Source organism: Sprattus sprattus (assembly GCF_963457725.1).
Source record: "Sprattus sprattus genome assembly, chromosome: 8".
Lineage (NCBI taxonomy): Eukaryota > Metazoa > Chordata > Actinopteri > Clupeiformes > Clupeidae > Sprattus > Sprattus sprattus.
In genome coordinates, this window is record NC_137927.1 from 22,965,428 (window position 1) to 22,983,272 (window position 17,845).

At 40.3% G+C, this 17,845-nt stretch overlaps 1 protein-coding gene across 1 annotated transcript; it reads right to left on the reverse strand.

The window, feature by feature from the left end:
- Positions 1–4,094: 4,094 nt before the first annotated feature.
- gpt2 (glutamic pyruvate transaminase (alanine aminotransferase) 2) lies at positions 4,095–15,507 on the reverse strand. Its single transcript, XM_080843984.1, has 11 exons — positions 14,964–15,507; positions 14,002–14,091; positions 11,956–12,064; positions 11,505–11,638; positions 10,982–11,225; positions 9,903–9,982; positions 9,507–9,643; positions 8,439–8,613; positions 6,682–6,837; positions 4,736–4,848; positions 4,095–4,221 (listed from the first exon to the last, which is right to left on the reverse strand). Exons 1-11 carry the CDS (start codon positions 15,273–15,275, stop codon positions 4,110–4,112), a joined length of 1,662 nt encoding a protein of 553 aa, XP_080700110.1. The 5' UTR covers positions 15,276–15,507; the 3' UTR covers positions 4,095–4,109.
- Between the last annotated feature and the right edge of the window lie 2,338 nt (positions 15,508–17,845).

The following is a 17,845-nucleotide window of genomic DNA, read 5'->3' on the forward strand; positions in this document are numbered from 1 at the left end:
CTTCCAAACAGTCACACAATTACTTTAACAGTTTAAGATAATTTACCCGTAGTCTCTCCATATGGAAAAGTGCTACATCACCCACCTTTGCCAAGTTAGTCATCTATCAAGAAAAAGGATCTGCAAAAACAAAACATGCATATGAAACATTGCTTGACAGGCTTGCTTCTACTCTTAGACGGTAAAACAGCATGGGTACCTCTCCCTGGGAATTTGTGATAACTGCTACATTGCTACTTTGCTTATTGACGAATCGTCTCTGATTGATCGTGAAATAGGCCTTTTAAAACAATAGCTGATCAGTTTATTCAAGAAACAAGTAGCTGTTTTTAATGTCAGGTTATGTAAAAAATGATTTTAGACTCTATTTGGCACCACCAGGCCGAGACAGGTCAACTGACAATGACGAAACGGGACTGAGTTCTTTTTGCACTTACAGTGGTAGCACACCTGGATGGAAATGAATCAGTTAAACCAAGCATTTTGTGACAGGGGTTTTGCAATGCATAGGTACATCTTCAGGAGAGGTCAGGGGGTTTCCGTCTTTGGCTTCCATTGACCTGGTCTAGCTCCTTTTCTGCAATTCAACATCAAAAAGCACTTAGCCAAGCACTCTACAAGCAACAGATGCAGATGATGTAAAAATAGCTGAAGGTCACACAAACACTACCTCAGGCCCTGTTACCCTCTTGTTTTGTGTGGCCTTCAGTGTGGATGAATCACTCACTTTGCCTGCAAAAAATGTATGGTAATGATGAAAAAAAAAAAAAAACAGCTGATGTAAGAATAATACACATAAATACATAATGTCTAAAAGGGGATAAAAGTTTTAAGTAGACTTGCCTTTCCTTTCTTGGAATGTTTTCTAGTGAGAGGTTTGTGTATCTCAGGAGATTGTGCCTGCAATTCAAAAGTGAGAATTGACCTTCATCCCCAGCTGGCAGCACACAATCAACATCCATTTGACACTTACCTCGACTGCAATTGTGACTTCTCCAACTTGATCATTGTCAGCTGAAACTTAGAAAATAACAAAAAAATGTATACATAAAGTCTTAAAGGTGATAAAAGTTTTAAGTAGACTTGCCTTTTTTGGAAGGTTTTCTAGTGAGAAGTTTGTGTATCTCAGGAGATTGTGCCTGCAATTCAAATGTGAGAATCAACCTTCATCCCCAGATGGCAGCACCCAATCATCATCCACTTGACACTTACCTCGACTGCAATTGTGACTTCTCCAACTTGATGGTTGTCGGCTGAAACTTAGAAAATAACACACACAAAAATACATAAAGTCTACAAGGTGATAAAGGTTTTAAGTAGACTTGCCTTTCTTGGAATGTTTTCTAGTGAGAGGTTTGTGTATCTCAGGAGATTGTGCCTGCAATTCAAATGTGAGAATCGACCTTCATCGCCAGATGGCAGCACACAATCAACATCCATTTGACACTTACCTCGACTGCAATTGTGACTTCTCCAACTTGATCGTTAGCGGGTGAAACTTAGAAAATAACAAAATGTTTCTAATAATCAGTTCTCTGAAGTCCAAAGACGCTTGCTTTACCGAAGAAAGGTTATGGACTCCGTACCGATTACATCATTTAGTAAAGCATTCAAGAGAGACTGGGGTCTCCATGAGCAATACTTTAAATGCCCGGTCGACGGTAGCCAACAGTTGCTGTAGATTTGATTCCATTTCATTTAACCGTTCTTGTGCTGTTAGGGAAGGAGACGGACAACATGAAATAGGCCATCTCTCCTTTGTGGTTATGTTTATTTCAATAACGTCTAACATACGCACATTCCTTTTTAAGTTGTTGAATGAATAACAATTGTTTTTCCTTTGAAGAATTAGTTCCATGGCGCAGCGAGTGGCAGCCAGTTTTAGCAGAAAAATAAATCCCTAACCGGATTAATAAAAGTTGATCTATCTAAATCGATGTTGTTAAGAAGCTGGTTAGGAAAGGGATGACACTAACAAGCCACACATTAAGCTATCACTGTTTAATCTGTCAGACCCTTGTTCAAAACCGGGTTTTACAAGTGTCAGCAATAGCTTTAGATAGATAATAGATAGACAGACGTTTCAAAACGGTAACTTAACACAAAAGAGGGTTATGGCGAAATGTGCGATTTCAACTAGTCCTGTCTGAGTGCTGTGGTAAGTAACAGTGATGTCAGGTGGTATAGAAGTCGTTCAGCAATCGGAAGATGGCTAGTTGGATCTCGACTTCTGCCTTCTGTCACTTTATGCGCATGCCCCATGACGTCTTTACAGTGGGTTCAAATAGCAACCAGGATGCATTCAATAACTAGACAAACGTGAATATATAAAGTGATGTTTTTCTGTTAAATTCATGCCTACATTTTCAATCTGTGCGAAATTTGTGAATAGGTGAAAGTTAGTTATTATTTTACCATTATGATAAATAAATCAAGGGCACATATTGTAATGACATTGATGAAATGTATTTATTGTACAAAAGAAATTGAAGACTTTCAGGCAAAAGGTTGACATTAAAAAACAAATCCATTGTTTAACAGTCTAGGGATACAGTTTAATGCGAAAATAAAAGTATATTTACACCAACATAGGCAAGTCAGCAGAAAATCTTCAATAGTTTAATCACAACCCATGTTGCCTCAAACACACAGAAAAGAAAATTGACTAAAACGGCTATAGAAACAGAATCATGTAATGTCGTATTTCCTCCAAATAGAATGTGCTTTGCTGCTATGGTTAGAATATAATGCAAATCCATTAAAGTAATTTCTGCACGTTTACATTCATTCATTCATTCAAACCTGACACCCTAAAGTTAGCAAATGAGAGCACGACCCTAAATTAAAGGCACCTCTATCAGAGACAAATGTCCCCCCCCAAAAAATAAATCCATATCTATGAAGCATATGTTAAGATTTCTTATTGATAGTAAGTGCCTTTATAAGAAAAAGATGTAGCTGACGAAAGCACAAATGTTAGACTTTGGCACAGATATTGTCCAGAGGTTTGTATCTTCTAGTATCAGTTTAATGTAATTCATCAGCTCATTCATCAACACATCCACACTTCCCTGGTTAAAAAAGCACTTCATTTTTGCACGTAAACTCAATGTGTACCAGCTACCAGCATACACCCAAAAGAAAAAAAGAAAAGGCAGTCAGCAGAAATGTCATTTTCAAACAGAAGGGGGAGCAGGTGAGGCAGTGTTTGCCCTGCTGTCAGTGTAATAGTTGTAATAGTTTATAAAAAAAGGTAAGGTAAAGGGAATATCAGAAATCTTAAAAACAAGGCTTTAAACAACAATGTGACCGTACCATATTATTCCCTACGCAAACTACACTAAAAAGTGATGAGTGAATGCATTAGAACTCATTTACTAAACTAAATTTCGATGTGTATATAACAGAAGCAACTGTTACTTCATAACTGATCCAATTCTGTGATGACAGACCTTCGTGGTCACCCAATTAAAAAAATCACAATCCTCCATTTAACACTCAACTCCTGCACTACCCAACAGAAATGTGTACTGGATATGTGCAAATCAACAGCAGCATTAAGCTCTACAAAGTGTCTCTTTAGCAAAAGTGATACTGAAATCTCCTCTGTTCAGAGCTGCCGACACATGCAGGTGTTCACAGCAGTTCAGAGACAAAGGTTCAAAGGGTCAAACTTCAGTTTGGTCCTCATAGTTGAAGTCTAAACAGAGCCGGTGGGTAAAAATCGAAAACTGACCTGATGATAAAATGAGAACTGACAAAGAAAAACCTTATATAGACATAAACAAAGTACCAAACAACAACTTTGATAAAGATTATGTCCCATGTCTTCCATGCTCCTTTAACATAAAAAAGAGCAGGCAAGCTATAGTCATGCCACTGATAAATCTCTCCCACCCGCACCGGTCATCTCACCCCTACCTTTAGTGTCTTACAAAGGCACAAACTTCCCAAACTAGTCTAGTCTAGAATAGTCTTCGGCATCTTACTGTGAAAATCATCACTTTCATATTTCAACACTAACATCCAAAAGCTGTTACTAGTCTGACTGTGCTAGCAGGTCTGTGTGTGTGTGTGTGTGTGTGTGTGTGTGTGTTTGTGTTGAGCGTTCATCCTCGTGGCACCTCCGAAGTGCCATAGTCCTTCAGAAACTTGATGTGGAAGTCACTCACTTTATCCAACAACACTTTTAACTTTTCTTTAGTTGGGAGAATAGTCATTCTGAAAAGACAAGCACACAAATACTTAGGTTACCAAGGAGGGCTAGGGCAATAAAAGCATGAATATAGGTTAACTAGGAATGGTCTGTCAAATTTGCAATCAATAGCTTACGGCGTCTGGGGCACATGATCCATTTCATATCTCCTCACCACAGTGTTATAATTATCATTACTAGCTATACACTGTGAAAGCTGGCAAAATGTTCTATTCACAAAATCTCTGATTTTAAATCAAAGAACTGGGGCTCCATGTAACTGTACTACAACAAGCCTACAGCCCGATACAGTCCACTGTTTCAATATATACGTATGTCAGAAATCTTAAAAACAAGGCTTTAAACAACAATGTGACCGTACCTTATTATTCCCTACGCAAACTACACTAAAAAGTGATGAGTGAATGCATTAGAACTCATTTACTAAACTAAATTTCGATTTCTGAACATTATTCGGTCTCCATTAGACCATGCTACTTGTTACTGGTACTGGCAACGCTTTGGCAAATCATAGATTACCTAAAATGGTAGGTGCCTTCCCTCTGCCCAAAGCCACTTCCTGGGACCAGACAGATTCCAGTCTCCTCCAGCAGCCTTAAGCAGTACAGCATGTCTGGTTGCATTCCTAGGGCCTAGAATACAGAAGCACGCTGTACAATCTGTACAATCACAACAATACAAATCAAATAAACACATTTATTTCTGGACCAGTGAAATTCATGTCAGGCAAAGCTGGATTCCACTTACAGGTTATTCAGGACACACACACCCTTTCTATACAGCTCCACTCTGGGTGAATTACAAGGAGAGCTTGCGTAAACTGAAAGTAGCCTATAATGACTGTCCTAGGATATTCCTGAAGAAACCCAGGAGTACTAGAGCCAGTCAGCTTTTTCTGTAATATAGGTCTAACCACCTTCATGGCCTTGCTGAGGAACCTTACTTTTAAGTTTATGAGTCGAATGGACCACTCTACACATTTTATAATTAATCTGATGACAGACCCTGGCCGCAACTCTGTCGAGTACACATCTAAGATATGGGAACACTGGCATGAGTGCCTTTTTTAGCCCTTCTTTCCTTGTATTATTTATATGTATTTATGATTGTATGTATTTATATGTAATTTATTGATTATATGTATTGTGCATCTTCCATGTGGGCCTTGAGCCTTTAATAAAGTTTATAATATAAACAAATACTGCACAATTAGAAGCCTGGTTCTTTACATCTGCCCTCAGTATAACAGTGCTCATGTGATCCAACCAAACAAACAGTCCAGGCTCCATGCTCAATTTGATGTACTGTACTGGAAGGAATGCACAGGGGGGAAACACAGCCTCATGACCCGTTCTATGGATAGGCTCTCCCATGGAAAAACTCCTGCCATCTGACCTCCCTGAGTGGCAGCTGATGAGAAATGAACACATCAGGAACTAACCTGACTGCTCTACTTTTCAAATCATGCCACACAAGAAGATAAAGGGGTTTCGGAAATGTGTTGGGTGAATGTGAAAAGTTACACTCCACCATAGAGTGCTGAGGGTTGGCCTGACTCCATTATACAGCCCACCATAGTGTGCTGACGGCTGGCCTGACTCCAGTAGGAATAATGGTTCCTGTGTCCTGAGATTCTCAATCTAGCCTAGGTATGGAGGGCATACTAGTGCACATGAGGTTAAAAAAAAAACCTGCATGATATCTAGAAAATCTGCAATATATGAAACTTACAATGCAATTTGAAATATATAAATATTAGGAAAGATAATGTGTTCCAGTTTTTGCTCCTAGTATAAACACTGAGAGTGAGCAGATTGTTTGAGTAGTGTAATGAATCCAAATGATTCCCAATGACTTCATGCCACCCTGCATACCAAATTGTTTCAACCGGTGTCAACAAGTCTTCATTTCATTTAACAACCAACATTCCACATGTGCTTGCCCATGTGCATACTTTGGTAGTCAGGGCACCAGCATTGCGGTCATTGTTACATTATCCGTAGAACCAGTTGTGTTGGAATCAAGGGATCAGGCTTCAGAGGGTTAGCTTAAACCAGTTAACATCAGCTGCTTTTGTGCCAAGATTATTGTTATTTTCCATGGGTTGTTTTCAATCTTGCACAAGTTTGCACAAGGTTAATCAACACAGTGATTTGGTTACTGTGTTCCCTCTCCAATATGCTGACTGCAGCTCAGACGACTGGCACTCCATATTTCTGGTGCCAAAACTGAGCTCCATGAAACAACAGATTCCTTTCCGTCCACCCTGGGCCAAAGTGGGGAGCAAGGCATCAGCCACTGAAATGAACAGGAGTGGTCACGCATCACTCAATCAAGGTCATGATTGCGATCATCAACAAACCCTCTTGAACGTCTGAGTTTCTACATCGGGAGTCATGGCATTGGCACAGGAATAAATAGCATGCTAGTGAGAGTAGGAACACAGGGCTGATGTGTACACTGACCTTGGCCTGTTCCACTGCTTTGGGGGGGATGAAGAGTCGTGGGAAGGCATACATGGCTCCCTGGACAGGGTTGCACTGGATGCCTGGGACTGAGTTCAGAATCTCCTCCGTTAGCTGGGCTTTCTCCTTCAAAGAACCCAGCACAGCTGTCTTCTCCTGAAATCACACACAGGGAGAGCTTTGTCACAACAAATCCAACAACAGGTTTTAATTTGGTGTGGTTTTGTTTTGAATTCATTTTAATTCAATTTCATTGATTTAGGTAGCAGTATAACATAAGTAAATACATAAATAGGCAGGAAAATGAGCAATCATGATTTTTAAAAAAACTTTTCTTCGCTTCCAAATTAATAACTAAGTTTACTTGATAATGGTGATGTTGAAATGTACTCAAACATAAATTATTCAACAGCTGGTCCTTTGAGAAACAAAAGGAACTATATTAATTTATAAAGCTCTTCACCTTCACAAATAACACTCTTCACAAATAACATAATCAACATCTTACAATGTATGAATGCCTATACAGTGCCCTCCGCAATTATTGGCACCCTTAGTGAATGTGACCAAAACAGGCTATGAACAAATATTTGTTTGTTGTTTATCCTCTTGGTCTTTCAATCAAAATATTCACAAAAATCTTACCTTTTCATTGAAATAAAATTAAGGAAAGAAAACATTTTTTTTACATTAAATAAATATTTTTCTCCTCAACAGGTGTGCCAAAATTATTGGCACCCCTTAATTTAATGTTTTGAGCAGCCTCCCTTTGCCAAGATAACAGCTCCGAGTCTTCTCCTATAATGCGTGATGAGGTCGGTGAACACATGGCACGGATCTGAGACCATTCCTACATACAGTATCTCTCCAGATCCTTCAGATTCTGAGGTCAACACTTGCAGATTCAGCTCTTCCCACAGACTTTCTATGGGGTTTAGGTCGGGGGACTGTGATGGCCATGGTAAAACCTTTATTCTGCTGTCGGTGAACCATTTTTGTGTTGATTTTGAGGTGTGCTTCGGATCATTGTCCTGCTGGAAGGTCCAGCCACGGCCCATTTAAAGGTTACTATAGGGGGCTGTTAGGTTTTCATTTAATATCTTCTGGTATGTGATGGAGTCCATGATACCAGGTATCCTAACAAGATGTCGACGGCTTTTAACTTCTCAACTATTGCCCTGATTGTGGAAGTGGGTATTTCCAACTGTTTAGATATTTTCTTATATCCCTAAATCAGGGTTTCAGCAGCTCAACAACTTTTTGTCGCACTTTGACACTGAGTTCTTTTGTCTGTCCCATCTTGATGAATGATTTAGGGTATTTGGCCTGTGTCACCTCATATTTATACCTCTGAAGCAGGAAGCCATGGTTGACCACTTAAGAGTTCCTAATCAAACAGGTGAACTCAAAAATGTAAAACATGACTGGTGATATACTTCAGTTAATTTTTAATTATAGGGGTGCCAATAATTGTGGCACCCATGTTTTGGAGAAAAATATTTTATGTAATGACAAAAAAATAAATTCTTTTAAGGATTTTACTTCAATGAAAAGGTACGATTTTTGTGAATATTTTGAGGGAAAGACCAAGAGGATAAACAGCAAAGATATATTTTTTCATAGCCTGTTTTGATCACATTCACTAAGGGTGCCAATAATTGTGGAGGGCACTGTACATACTTTTTATAGAACTGTAAAATTATTCAATAGCAGCCCTCTAGGGGAGCTGTCAGTTTGCCCTCTGGTGTAGCACTGACCTGATGAAAGAGGCTGAAGGAGGGCTCGTCTGGCTGGGGAGGGTTGGCGATGATGTCCATGGCTGCCTGCCCAGATACAGGGGGGCACAGCTGCACAGACCGCAGCTTTAGCAGTTGTGCCTTCACCTCCGGGTCCAGATTTAGCACCTCCATGTAACCTCCTCTGAAACCACACCTACAACAGGAGGTAAGAGATGTCTGTCAAAAAAGCTCCACAACCAAGTAGAAACTTATTTCTACTGTCATTTCTAGTGAGAAATTATTTATCAGTGTTAACCCAAAATACACTTCATGCCACACGGCCTGATGCAGGTTCGATCTTCTTTTATTGGTAAGAGGCCTGCTGAGGAGTCTACACAAGTTTCATGAAGTTTTAGGAAGCTGAACTCATTGATTACAATAGCTTTAGTTTATAGTAACATGATGCTATAGAGCAACAGACTAACCGTTCTGTAACATGGGAAATCTCAATAGCTGAGTTGATCATGTAACGGCCTGGCTGGGTAGCAATGTATTCTTTGCCACCTATGGCGAGTTGGAGCAGTACCTTGTTTATTCATAAAGGTTCAAAATCCTATTCATTTTATTTTGATATACGACAAAAAAGGAATAATAATAAAAAACACAATTATTATTTAAGATGTAATTACATATAAATCCTATAACTCAAGGAAAAAGTCATTACATAATTAATGTACGAATCACTTAGCCTCCTTTTGAGTCTTATTTTTCTGTGTTATAATGCATTTTACTTTTACTTAATGTCTTTTCTTTTTCTTTTATGTGCTCATTTGTATAGCCCTTTGAATTACCAATGTGTATAAATTGTGCTATATGAACAAACTGGCCTTGCCTAGCTTAAAGTCCACAAGTTGCCATCTGTATTTCACACCCAAGAAGAAAAAGTGTGGAGAATCCCTGAGCCTTTTTTCAAAGGGTATCAGGCTCTTTCAGTTACGTCACTGGAATGCTTCAAGAGCCAGAAACAGAAATCTGAGCCGAGTATGGATAGGCAGCTAGTGTTGCACGGATGTGCCGGTCAGTTGGTGAGGTGCAAAGAACACTTACTCTCCTGTGTACCCCTTGGAGGTGGAGTGGAAAGAGGCCAGCTCCACACTGTTAAAGTACTCCGGCCCCATCTCAAACAGAACCTTCTTAAACGAGTGAAACTTGCAGCCCGAAGCATACACGTTGTCCTGATAGACCTGGACACAGTAGACAAAGATTAAAAAATGACAACTTGCCATGCAGCTATGTCAGTTCAGAACAGAGCAGCTGACTAGAGAAAAGCATTATGTATCATTTCACCTTTCATCAAAAAACACTTTTAGCATTCCAGGGAAATTAGTCCTTAGCAATGTCCTTCTATGCAAAGCTAAGACTGCAACATACTATAATCCTTAAAAAAAAAAAAAATTATTGAAATTCTTTTTAATGGGGAGATGGTTTGGTGTAAAAAATTACCTCGTCAGACATGACAAAGAGATTTTCCTCATAGGCAAAGTGGAGGACCTCCTCAATGCACTTTCTGCTCTGGACTTGACCTTTGACGATGGGTTGAGGAAAAAAGCAGAAAGGAGAGAAAGTGTGGGGGAGGGATATGATGAATATGTGTGTGAGAGAGAAAGAGATCAAGAAAGAGCAACAAAAACGATCAAACTCAGCACAGAAATCGGGGGCAGCTGTAACTTTCCACATAAGCTGACACATAAAACCCTCAGAAAAAAACGCCATGTAATTCCTCATGCAAGAGGACAGGAAACCCAAAACCCCTCTCTGTGGCCGATACACTGTCACACGATAGGCAGACCGTTCTCTTTACCAACGTGTCAGATCAGTTTCCCTAAAAAACACAGAACATTTTTCTCTATAAATAACAGTAGGGTCTCTTTCACATGATGTAACTTCGCGTGAGCTACCCACTGATCAAATTATTTCACGTTTAATTTTAGACTCACCTTTGACACAGTTCATTCAGCGAAGTGTAAAAGTGAGAATATGTGTACTCACACTTCAATACATAGCATGTGAATTATTCAAACCAACACTTGGACTCTTAGTATAATTCTCCAGCTAGATCTAATCATTGTGTGGCTTCATTAGCCTCAGTTATTAGACCTTAAGTGTTTCACAGACACAATCCATGTTTCTGTGTCTGTGTCTTGGATCTTTTCTATACCAAACAGACAGACTTGCCCAGTCTTGTATAGTTACAAGAAACACCAAAACCTAAAAATACTATTCTTTCCACTATCCACAGGTTCTACAGTTGACATCACTTCAAATACTGATTAAGGCCTTCCGGCTGCTGGGTGTTGAGACAGAGGACTGCTCTAGTGACTGATTCTATGGTTTCAATGACTGTAGAATTCTGCATGCTGAGTGAGTGCAAAGACTGTACATTTGTATGTGCAACCTTGAGTGCAGTTCTAAGCTCCTGTGTTTCTGACATTCAGACATGGAGCTGCTGATGGGGTGAATAAACCGGCGCGGTCTCATAAATCATGTCTTCTGATTGAAAACTCCCAATGAAAGACACACACCAGTGGGGTTTCCAGGGTTGATGATGCAGATGACCCGCGGCTGGCAGTGCTCCCTGGCTGCCTGGTAGGCCCGGTGGAGCTCATTAATGTCCAGGGCCCAGCAGTTGTCCTCATCTAAGTAGTAGTTGATCTGCACGGCCTCCATCTCTGCGATCGCTGCAGAGTACAGGGGATACTGGGGGATGGGGATCATCACACCGGTGCGCGAGGCTCCTTGGCCCGACACCAACATCTTTAGAATGCTCTGTAGCCAAACACAGCATACCAGGCCGTTAACACAGACTGCACACAGCTCGTGAAAACTGACATGTATAAACACACAGCAAAGGTAGCCATCACCCAATACACTGCATTCAAACACTGTGGCTTACAAAAACATTTGAGGCATTTCTGATGATGATAATAATAAGGGTACTGATATACTTGCATTACCTTGACAACCTAACTATGAAATCCACGATCATGATGGAAACACAAATAGCATGTCAGGGATTGCCTGCTCGGTTCACTCAGTGCCACTCACCACGATGCCATCACTAGCTCCAGTGGTGAGGAAAATGTTATTCCAGTCAGCTGGCACGCCCTGGTCTCTCTGTCCAATGTAGGTAGCAATGTCCTGCCTGATGCACTCCACTCCCTGGCTTGCAGTGTAGGACCCTGAGACACAGAAACATGATATTTGCATTGTGCTGTTACAGACAGAGATAAAAGCTTTGTTTAGTGATCTAAAGGAATTCATACAATTTCACAAATGTAGAGTACCCACCATTCAATTCAATTATAGCTTAATGGAATGAGTTGTTTTTTTCCCAACCAAGTTTCACAAAAAAGTATTTTTATGTGGCCTGCTCCAGGATGATATTCTCTTTTGACAGAGTGCATTGTTTGTTATTCAGGTTACGATCAAGCTTTAGAAATGTACCTACTGGGTGCAAAAAATGACTACTTAACACATTGTCTACAAACAAACATACCAAGGCTGGTCCCTCCACATCCTCGCAGGATGCGCTGTGCCCTTGCCTTGGCATCTTCTGGAAAACCGGGACTGTCCATCAGCTCTGGGAATGTGCAGAGAGCTACAACCTAAAAGATACACGTGAAGTAGAACAAACACAATGAGACATGCCAAACTTAATTCCTATTCATCTAGTCACCCCTGATTTCAGTCTTGCTTGGGGAAAAAGTCAAAAAAATTATAGAATGAGAATGTAACTAGCTTTAGGTGGGATCCCCTCAACTACAGAACACTTCATAACTCAGTAGAATTTAACAGTGAAGGTACTTTGTAAACTTCTGGGACGTCATTGTGAGGAGCGTTCTATTCACTGTGTGTGTACATGAGATAACTCTTTGAGCTGTTGGGTTGTAGTGTTGGTCCAGAACATTCAGTAAGGCAAGGTTGCACTTTACTCAGGCACAGACATGGACTGTGTCATGTGCACACAACTTTAAGGAGAACAAAACGTCAGTAGTTTGTCATCTATTGAACAGCCAAATAATGAGCACACCTGAAGGAGCACAATGCGTGTTTCATCGAAAGGCAATCTGTGATTTATGTAAATGCTGCACTTGACCCAAATACTACCTCAATATATTAACCAAGGAACAGAAAAGTGCATGGCAAACTGAAAGCATATCTGACTTGTGCTCTTGAATGAATACTAAATTAAATTAAATTCGTAAGTTTAGAGCCTTTGGGGCTTTGCGAGTGGCATGATGTGTGAGCAGGCCGAACAGAAAAAGCACTTTCTCATCCTCTAGAATCTCCCTCATGTGAAAAGAACAGGCTGACTTTATATTAACAGGCTGAGTTGATCTTGGATATTAAATCTCTGGAATGGTGTACTGGGTGTGGTGTCTGGAGGCAAAATGTGAACACAAAGGGCGTGTACACACACTGCTCATTTAAACCTGCCAAAAATGGATACCCATTGTTATGCTCCAATAGGTCCCAAAGTATCCAGGATCAAGGCATGGAGGAATCATATTGACAGGACTTGACTTTGGCCAAGCAACCGTAATAACAGGCTCTTGCTAAGGCTGCTACGATAAGCGTAGGAACCCACATTATACTCAGCAGAGAGCACAGGAGTTTGTGTGCAATCAGCATCCAGCAAGATTATTTACACTCCAGCTACTGTAGCTGGGAAAGCAGGAGAGATTGCATTGCATACTTTTGTCCTACGAATATTAATACACATAATAATATTGTATGTACCAAATGTTACAATGCACACTTACATTTAAAATTGTGCCCGTTCACATGTTGAACGATAATAGCTGAATATTTTACACATAAACTTTGCTCATGGTTGAACTACATGCAGCTAATGGCATCGCATGCAGTTAATCGGCTGCTATGAGGACATAAACCATCCAGGAGCTGAATCCTTTTTGTTCTGCACATAACGACCAGATGAAATGCTCTCAGGATTTGTGCCCATGGCAATGTGGACACAAACACACGATCATAATGAGACCTCCTCCCCTGGAATTTGCACTGTCCCCTGAACTGTGCCAAACAACCTACAACAGCGAAACCCATTCAGCAAACTCACAAAGCTCCATCCAAAGTTGGCTGCAATTCCAAGGGAGAGGCGCCCTCAAATGTCCTGCCAAAGATCAGGAATGCTTTCTAAAATGAAGGTTGGTGTGTGTGACTTGCTGGGGATAACTGCTAACTGACACTTATTGGTGTGATCTTGTGTAATCCTTAAGCTTGTGACCATCCTCTGGAGTTTCATACTCCATCATGTGCACATTCGAAATAAAGCACGCCAAAAACACAACACCCTGACAGAATGAGTTAAAGTCAAAGAAGTGGGCTGAATTCCCGATAGCTCACTATTCACTGAGCCAGAGCACCGCCTCTGCAAAAAGGCCACAAAGGAGTTTGTCTTTATTTCTAGTGGTAAATGGTGACTGCATCCTTAGTCATTAACAAATCAGAAAAGTACATCTACTGCTTACACTGTTTACAGTCACTGGGTGTGTAATTTATTTAGGACTTTTTTGCTTACCTGACGAAGAAAGGTGATTGGCTGCTGACCCATAGCATGAGCGTCTCCGATGTTTGCTTTGATCACCTCAGTGAAAGGTTGCTTTCCACCCTGCGGAGACAAACGTCTGGTACTTAAACGAAATATTACAGTATCCAACATACAGTTATGAATTACCCCTCATTTCATCCTTAAAAATAACTCCAGCCTGATAGCAAGGGCATATTCTAAGATATCTTCAAAGGCAAAAGTTACCACACATAACAAAGTAGGCTTGCAAGCCTCTGAACTGTTTACACATTTATAGGCGAAATCATTGTCCTTCATTTTACTATTTCTTTTGCACTCAGGGTGGTTGTCTCTCTGATGAGAATAAACGTGAGATTGTAAATGGAAAGCAACACAAGCTACATAGACATAGACTGTTCTCCTGTTCCATGTCAGATGATGTAGCCTTATGTCCTAACATGTTCAGCACTAACATGCCCCAGCCTAACCCATTCCAATAAGTTGCCACATTAAACATCACTTAACATGACCATTCAGCTGGCTAAAAATAGTCAGAGTAATAAACGCAGTGACTGGTTCAATAAAATGCCATGTGTGATTATGGCATTCTTTGTGGCATCGCTACTAACCCTAGGGGAAGACACCTCTGTTGTTATCATGACATTCACACAACAAACGGCCAAATTCATACTGGCATTCGTAGGTTCAGTAGCGCACCGGTTTGCTTCACACCCAATCACTTCGTTTCTCATCATAAGCGGATGCTATGCGAGATAGGACATGATGCAACACCATGGAGTCTAGTAATATGAACACGATACCACAATAAACTTTCAGTACATCAACACAACATGGAATCAAACTCTCCAGCAAAATAGGTATGTAGTAACTTAGGGTGCGATAAGGTATTTAGTGGCACTTTAGGTATAATTTTCCATGTATTAGTATTACAGTGTATTAGAACGGTACGCTACCTCCCGTAAGCATCTCTCGATTTCGTCAGCCTTCATCACTATCAGCCCCCTCACAGCATACTCCACGGCTTTAACTTGCGGATTCAAAGTCTCCATCGTCAGGGTCTTCTCTCGAATCTTGCTTGTTGAGGCGACGGTAGCCTCTGCTGTGCTGTACCGCTTCAGTCCATAGGATTCGATGGGCCCTTGAGTCTTGAATCTTACTGACTCTTGACGGATAGTTTTAGACTTCGGTCGCATCACTAAGGCACAATACTGCTCTAGAGCACCTGCGACCAAGGAGCGATTTGCTGAAGACGGTAAACGATGCATTTTCCGGCTGATGCTCACTATGAAATAGACGTTCTTGACGTTAAATGTACCCAAATTAGAGGACAGTCTTTCGTCAGTAGCCTAACTTATCTTCGAGCGCTGCTTTGCAGCTTACGTTAAAGGCACCAAATGTCTAGTGATGGGTGGGCATTGATGAATCACTTTTTAGTTGTATTCATCCGCAATAGACCTGATGCGTGACTAAATCTTAGACTGCCTTAAAACCTACCGGTATCTCAATACAACAAAGCCCTGACCCACCTCGTCTATGCACCAGTGCCGGGGATCATCCAATATTTCTACCTTCACCACGCATTTAGGCGGCGTTAAGACCGTTCGCCTACCGGTAGTAGACCCCGCTCTCCAATGGGTGTTGTAGTTTTTTTGGTGAATGAAGTCATCATCATCATTGATTCACGCATGTCAAGATAAACTACGTTACCCATCTACATGTGGTCTGGTCGGTCAGAAGACCAGCCTATCACGGATTACATCAGTCTCCCATGCTTTCGGCTGTTGCCAAACTAACTGGTAGTTTAATTTAGTTTTGCGGAGTGGTGAAATATCAATTAAAATCAATCAAATTAAAAAATGTATGTGTGTGTGTGTGAACTTTAAAGGTAGGTTTATTAATTGGTTTGCTCTATTGGGAAGATTAGGTAAACTAAAGCCAGAGGTTAGCAAGCCAAATGTATTGCTCTACAGTATTCTACAACTTTCCTTGAGGAAAAGAGTGAAAATAAAGAAAAACCGAGACATGGACTCCAGCTGTGCCTATATGGAAAAATGTCTGGCGACTGGCCACTACACTATACATCGTTCATTGTAGATTGGAGAAGTGTGTACACAGATTCTATTTTTCACATGGTCCTAGACTGATTTATGATGAGAGACCAGAGAGGAATGATGCAAAACAAAGAGCGACTTTGTGAGGTACACGCAACTAGCATTGGTATCGTGTTTATTTGGTCGGTATATGAAGAACAGGCAAAACACACCCGTTACCTTTACATATCCATCCAGGCTATGTGCTGTGGTTCAAGACGACACACCTCGCGAAATTGTACATTAGCCAGCTTTTCAGTGCCAACTTGGTCATGGCCAAAGTGCCACAATAAATGGGTTTGGAACGATCAAGACAGTGTATGTCTTCAATTAATGTAAAGAGCGCCATCTTGTGGATAAAATGACTTACTGCAATAAGCACAATGCCAAATTCTAAACAGAACTGTTGAAGATGTACATGGAGTGTTAGAACGCTTTCAATAAAAGAGTGAAGCAGTCCATTTTATTTCACTTAAAAATACATTTGGCCATAATAACAATAGTTAAAAAGTAAGTTTGGTTTAAAATTTTCTTACAATTGAAATTACTCATCACATAAATGATTGAATACATTTCTTTTTAAGTTTTTGCCTGAATAACACGCATTTCATGACAATGTTCTGCAATCATTACACTTAAGTCTATTGTCTGGTTTGCATTGCATGCATATTAATCAAAAAATTGTCATTTAAATATTGTAAACATGCTTCCCATGTTTGATTCATACCATTTACTACATGAACCTTCAACTTCAATCATTTCAGTGGCAGATTAGCAAGAAAGTAAGAACTGAATGCATCTGAACGTATCAATGAATAAATCACTCCGTCTCTGTCTGCTCTCTGTCTCTCTCTCTCTCCCTCCCTCTCCCTCTCTGTCTCTCTCTCTCACATGCCCCCTCCCCCACCCACACAAACTCAGTGGGGTTATGTCTCTAATACATTTATAAAATACACACACCGTTTATCTTTACTGAAAGACAGGACACACAGTAGATTCCATGCTTTTGTGTGCCCTGCATGATGTTCTTTCAGGGAAGAATTCTAAGACACGAAATTAGAAACAGGGGACACAGAGAGGCTCTATGAAGGTCTTTGACCTCTTTCTCCTTGTTCACATCAGCTTGATGAGCCTGATAGGAAAGGTCTTTGTCAGCAGGAGCAAACTTCAGCAAGCTGCATGAACAGCATGGCTGTTTAGTCTAGAGGAACATACATTAGCACATGTGGTATAATTCTTAATCATAAAGGTCACCCCTTTGTCTTGGCATTGGCAGCCAACATCATAGACACATTATAGATCTTAGACTATTATTGGCAGGACAAGTAAAATGGTAGTAACAGCAGATCAGTTATGGAACAGCAGCTACAGCTCTTATATTACAAATACCTTAAATTGCCTTTCAGTTAATCTTCATGAAATAATGAAATATTTTAATAACAAAAGATCAAGGCCAAATATTCTCTCTTACAATATCCAATCACAGATGTAATCATTCTCCAAATCAATTAAAATGCATGTAAATCAATGTCTTTTTAGAGGAGGTGACTTTTAAACCATTAAATGTAAAGAGGCAAAACAGTTTTGCCTTAAACTATGCCAACAGATTTGTCTTATAAAACCCTAAACCAGCTCAGTTGGCGCTGATAAAAAACAAGGGTAACCTGCTAATGAAGAAATGTCATACCATGTAAGGCTGCTCTTACATTTGAGGACGGTTTCCGTGATAATTTTGAGAATGTTTA

What these genes read in the sequence shown, in the direction of transcription:
- gpt2 (XM_080843984.1), bottom strand. Translation starts at nt 15,275, where the DNA reads ATGCATCGTTTACCGTCTTCAGCAAATCGCTCCTTGGTCGCAGGTGCT. An exon ending in TCGAGAGATGCTTACGGGAG is followed by an intron (nt 14,092 to 14,963) that starts GTAGCGTACCGT and finishes TTGTCTCCGCAG; the next exon opens with GGTGGAAAGCAACCTTTCAC. An exon ending in CCTTCAGCCTCTTTCATCAG is followed by an intron (nt 6,838 to 8,438) that starts GTCAGTGCTACA and finishes GTGTGATTTCAG; the next exon opens with GAGAAGACAGCTGTGCTGGG.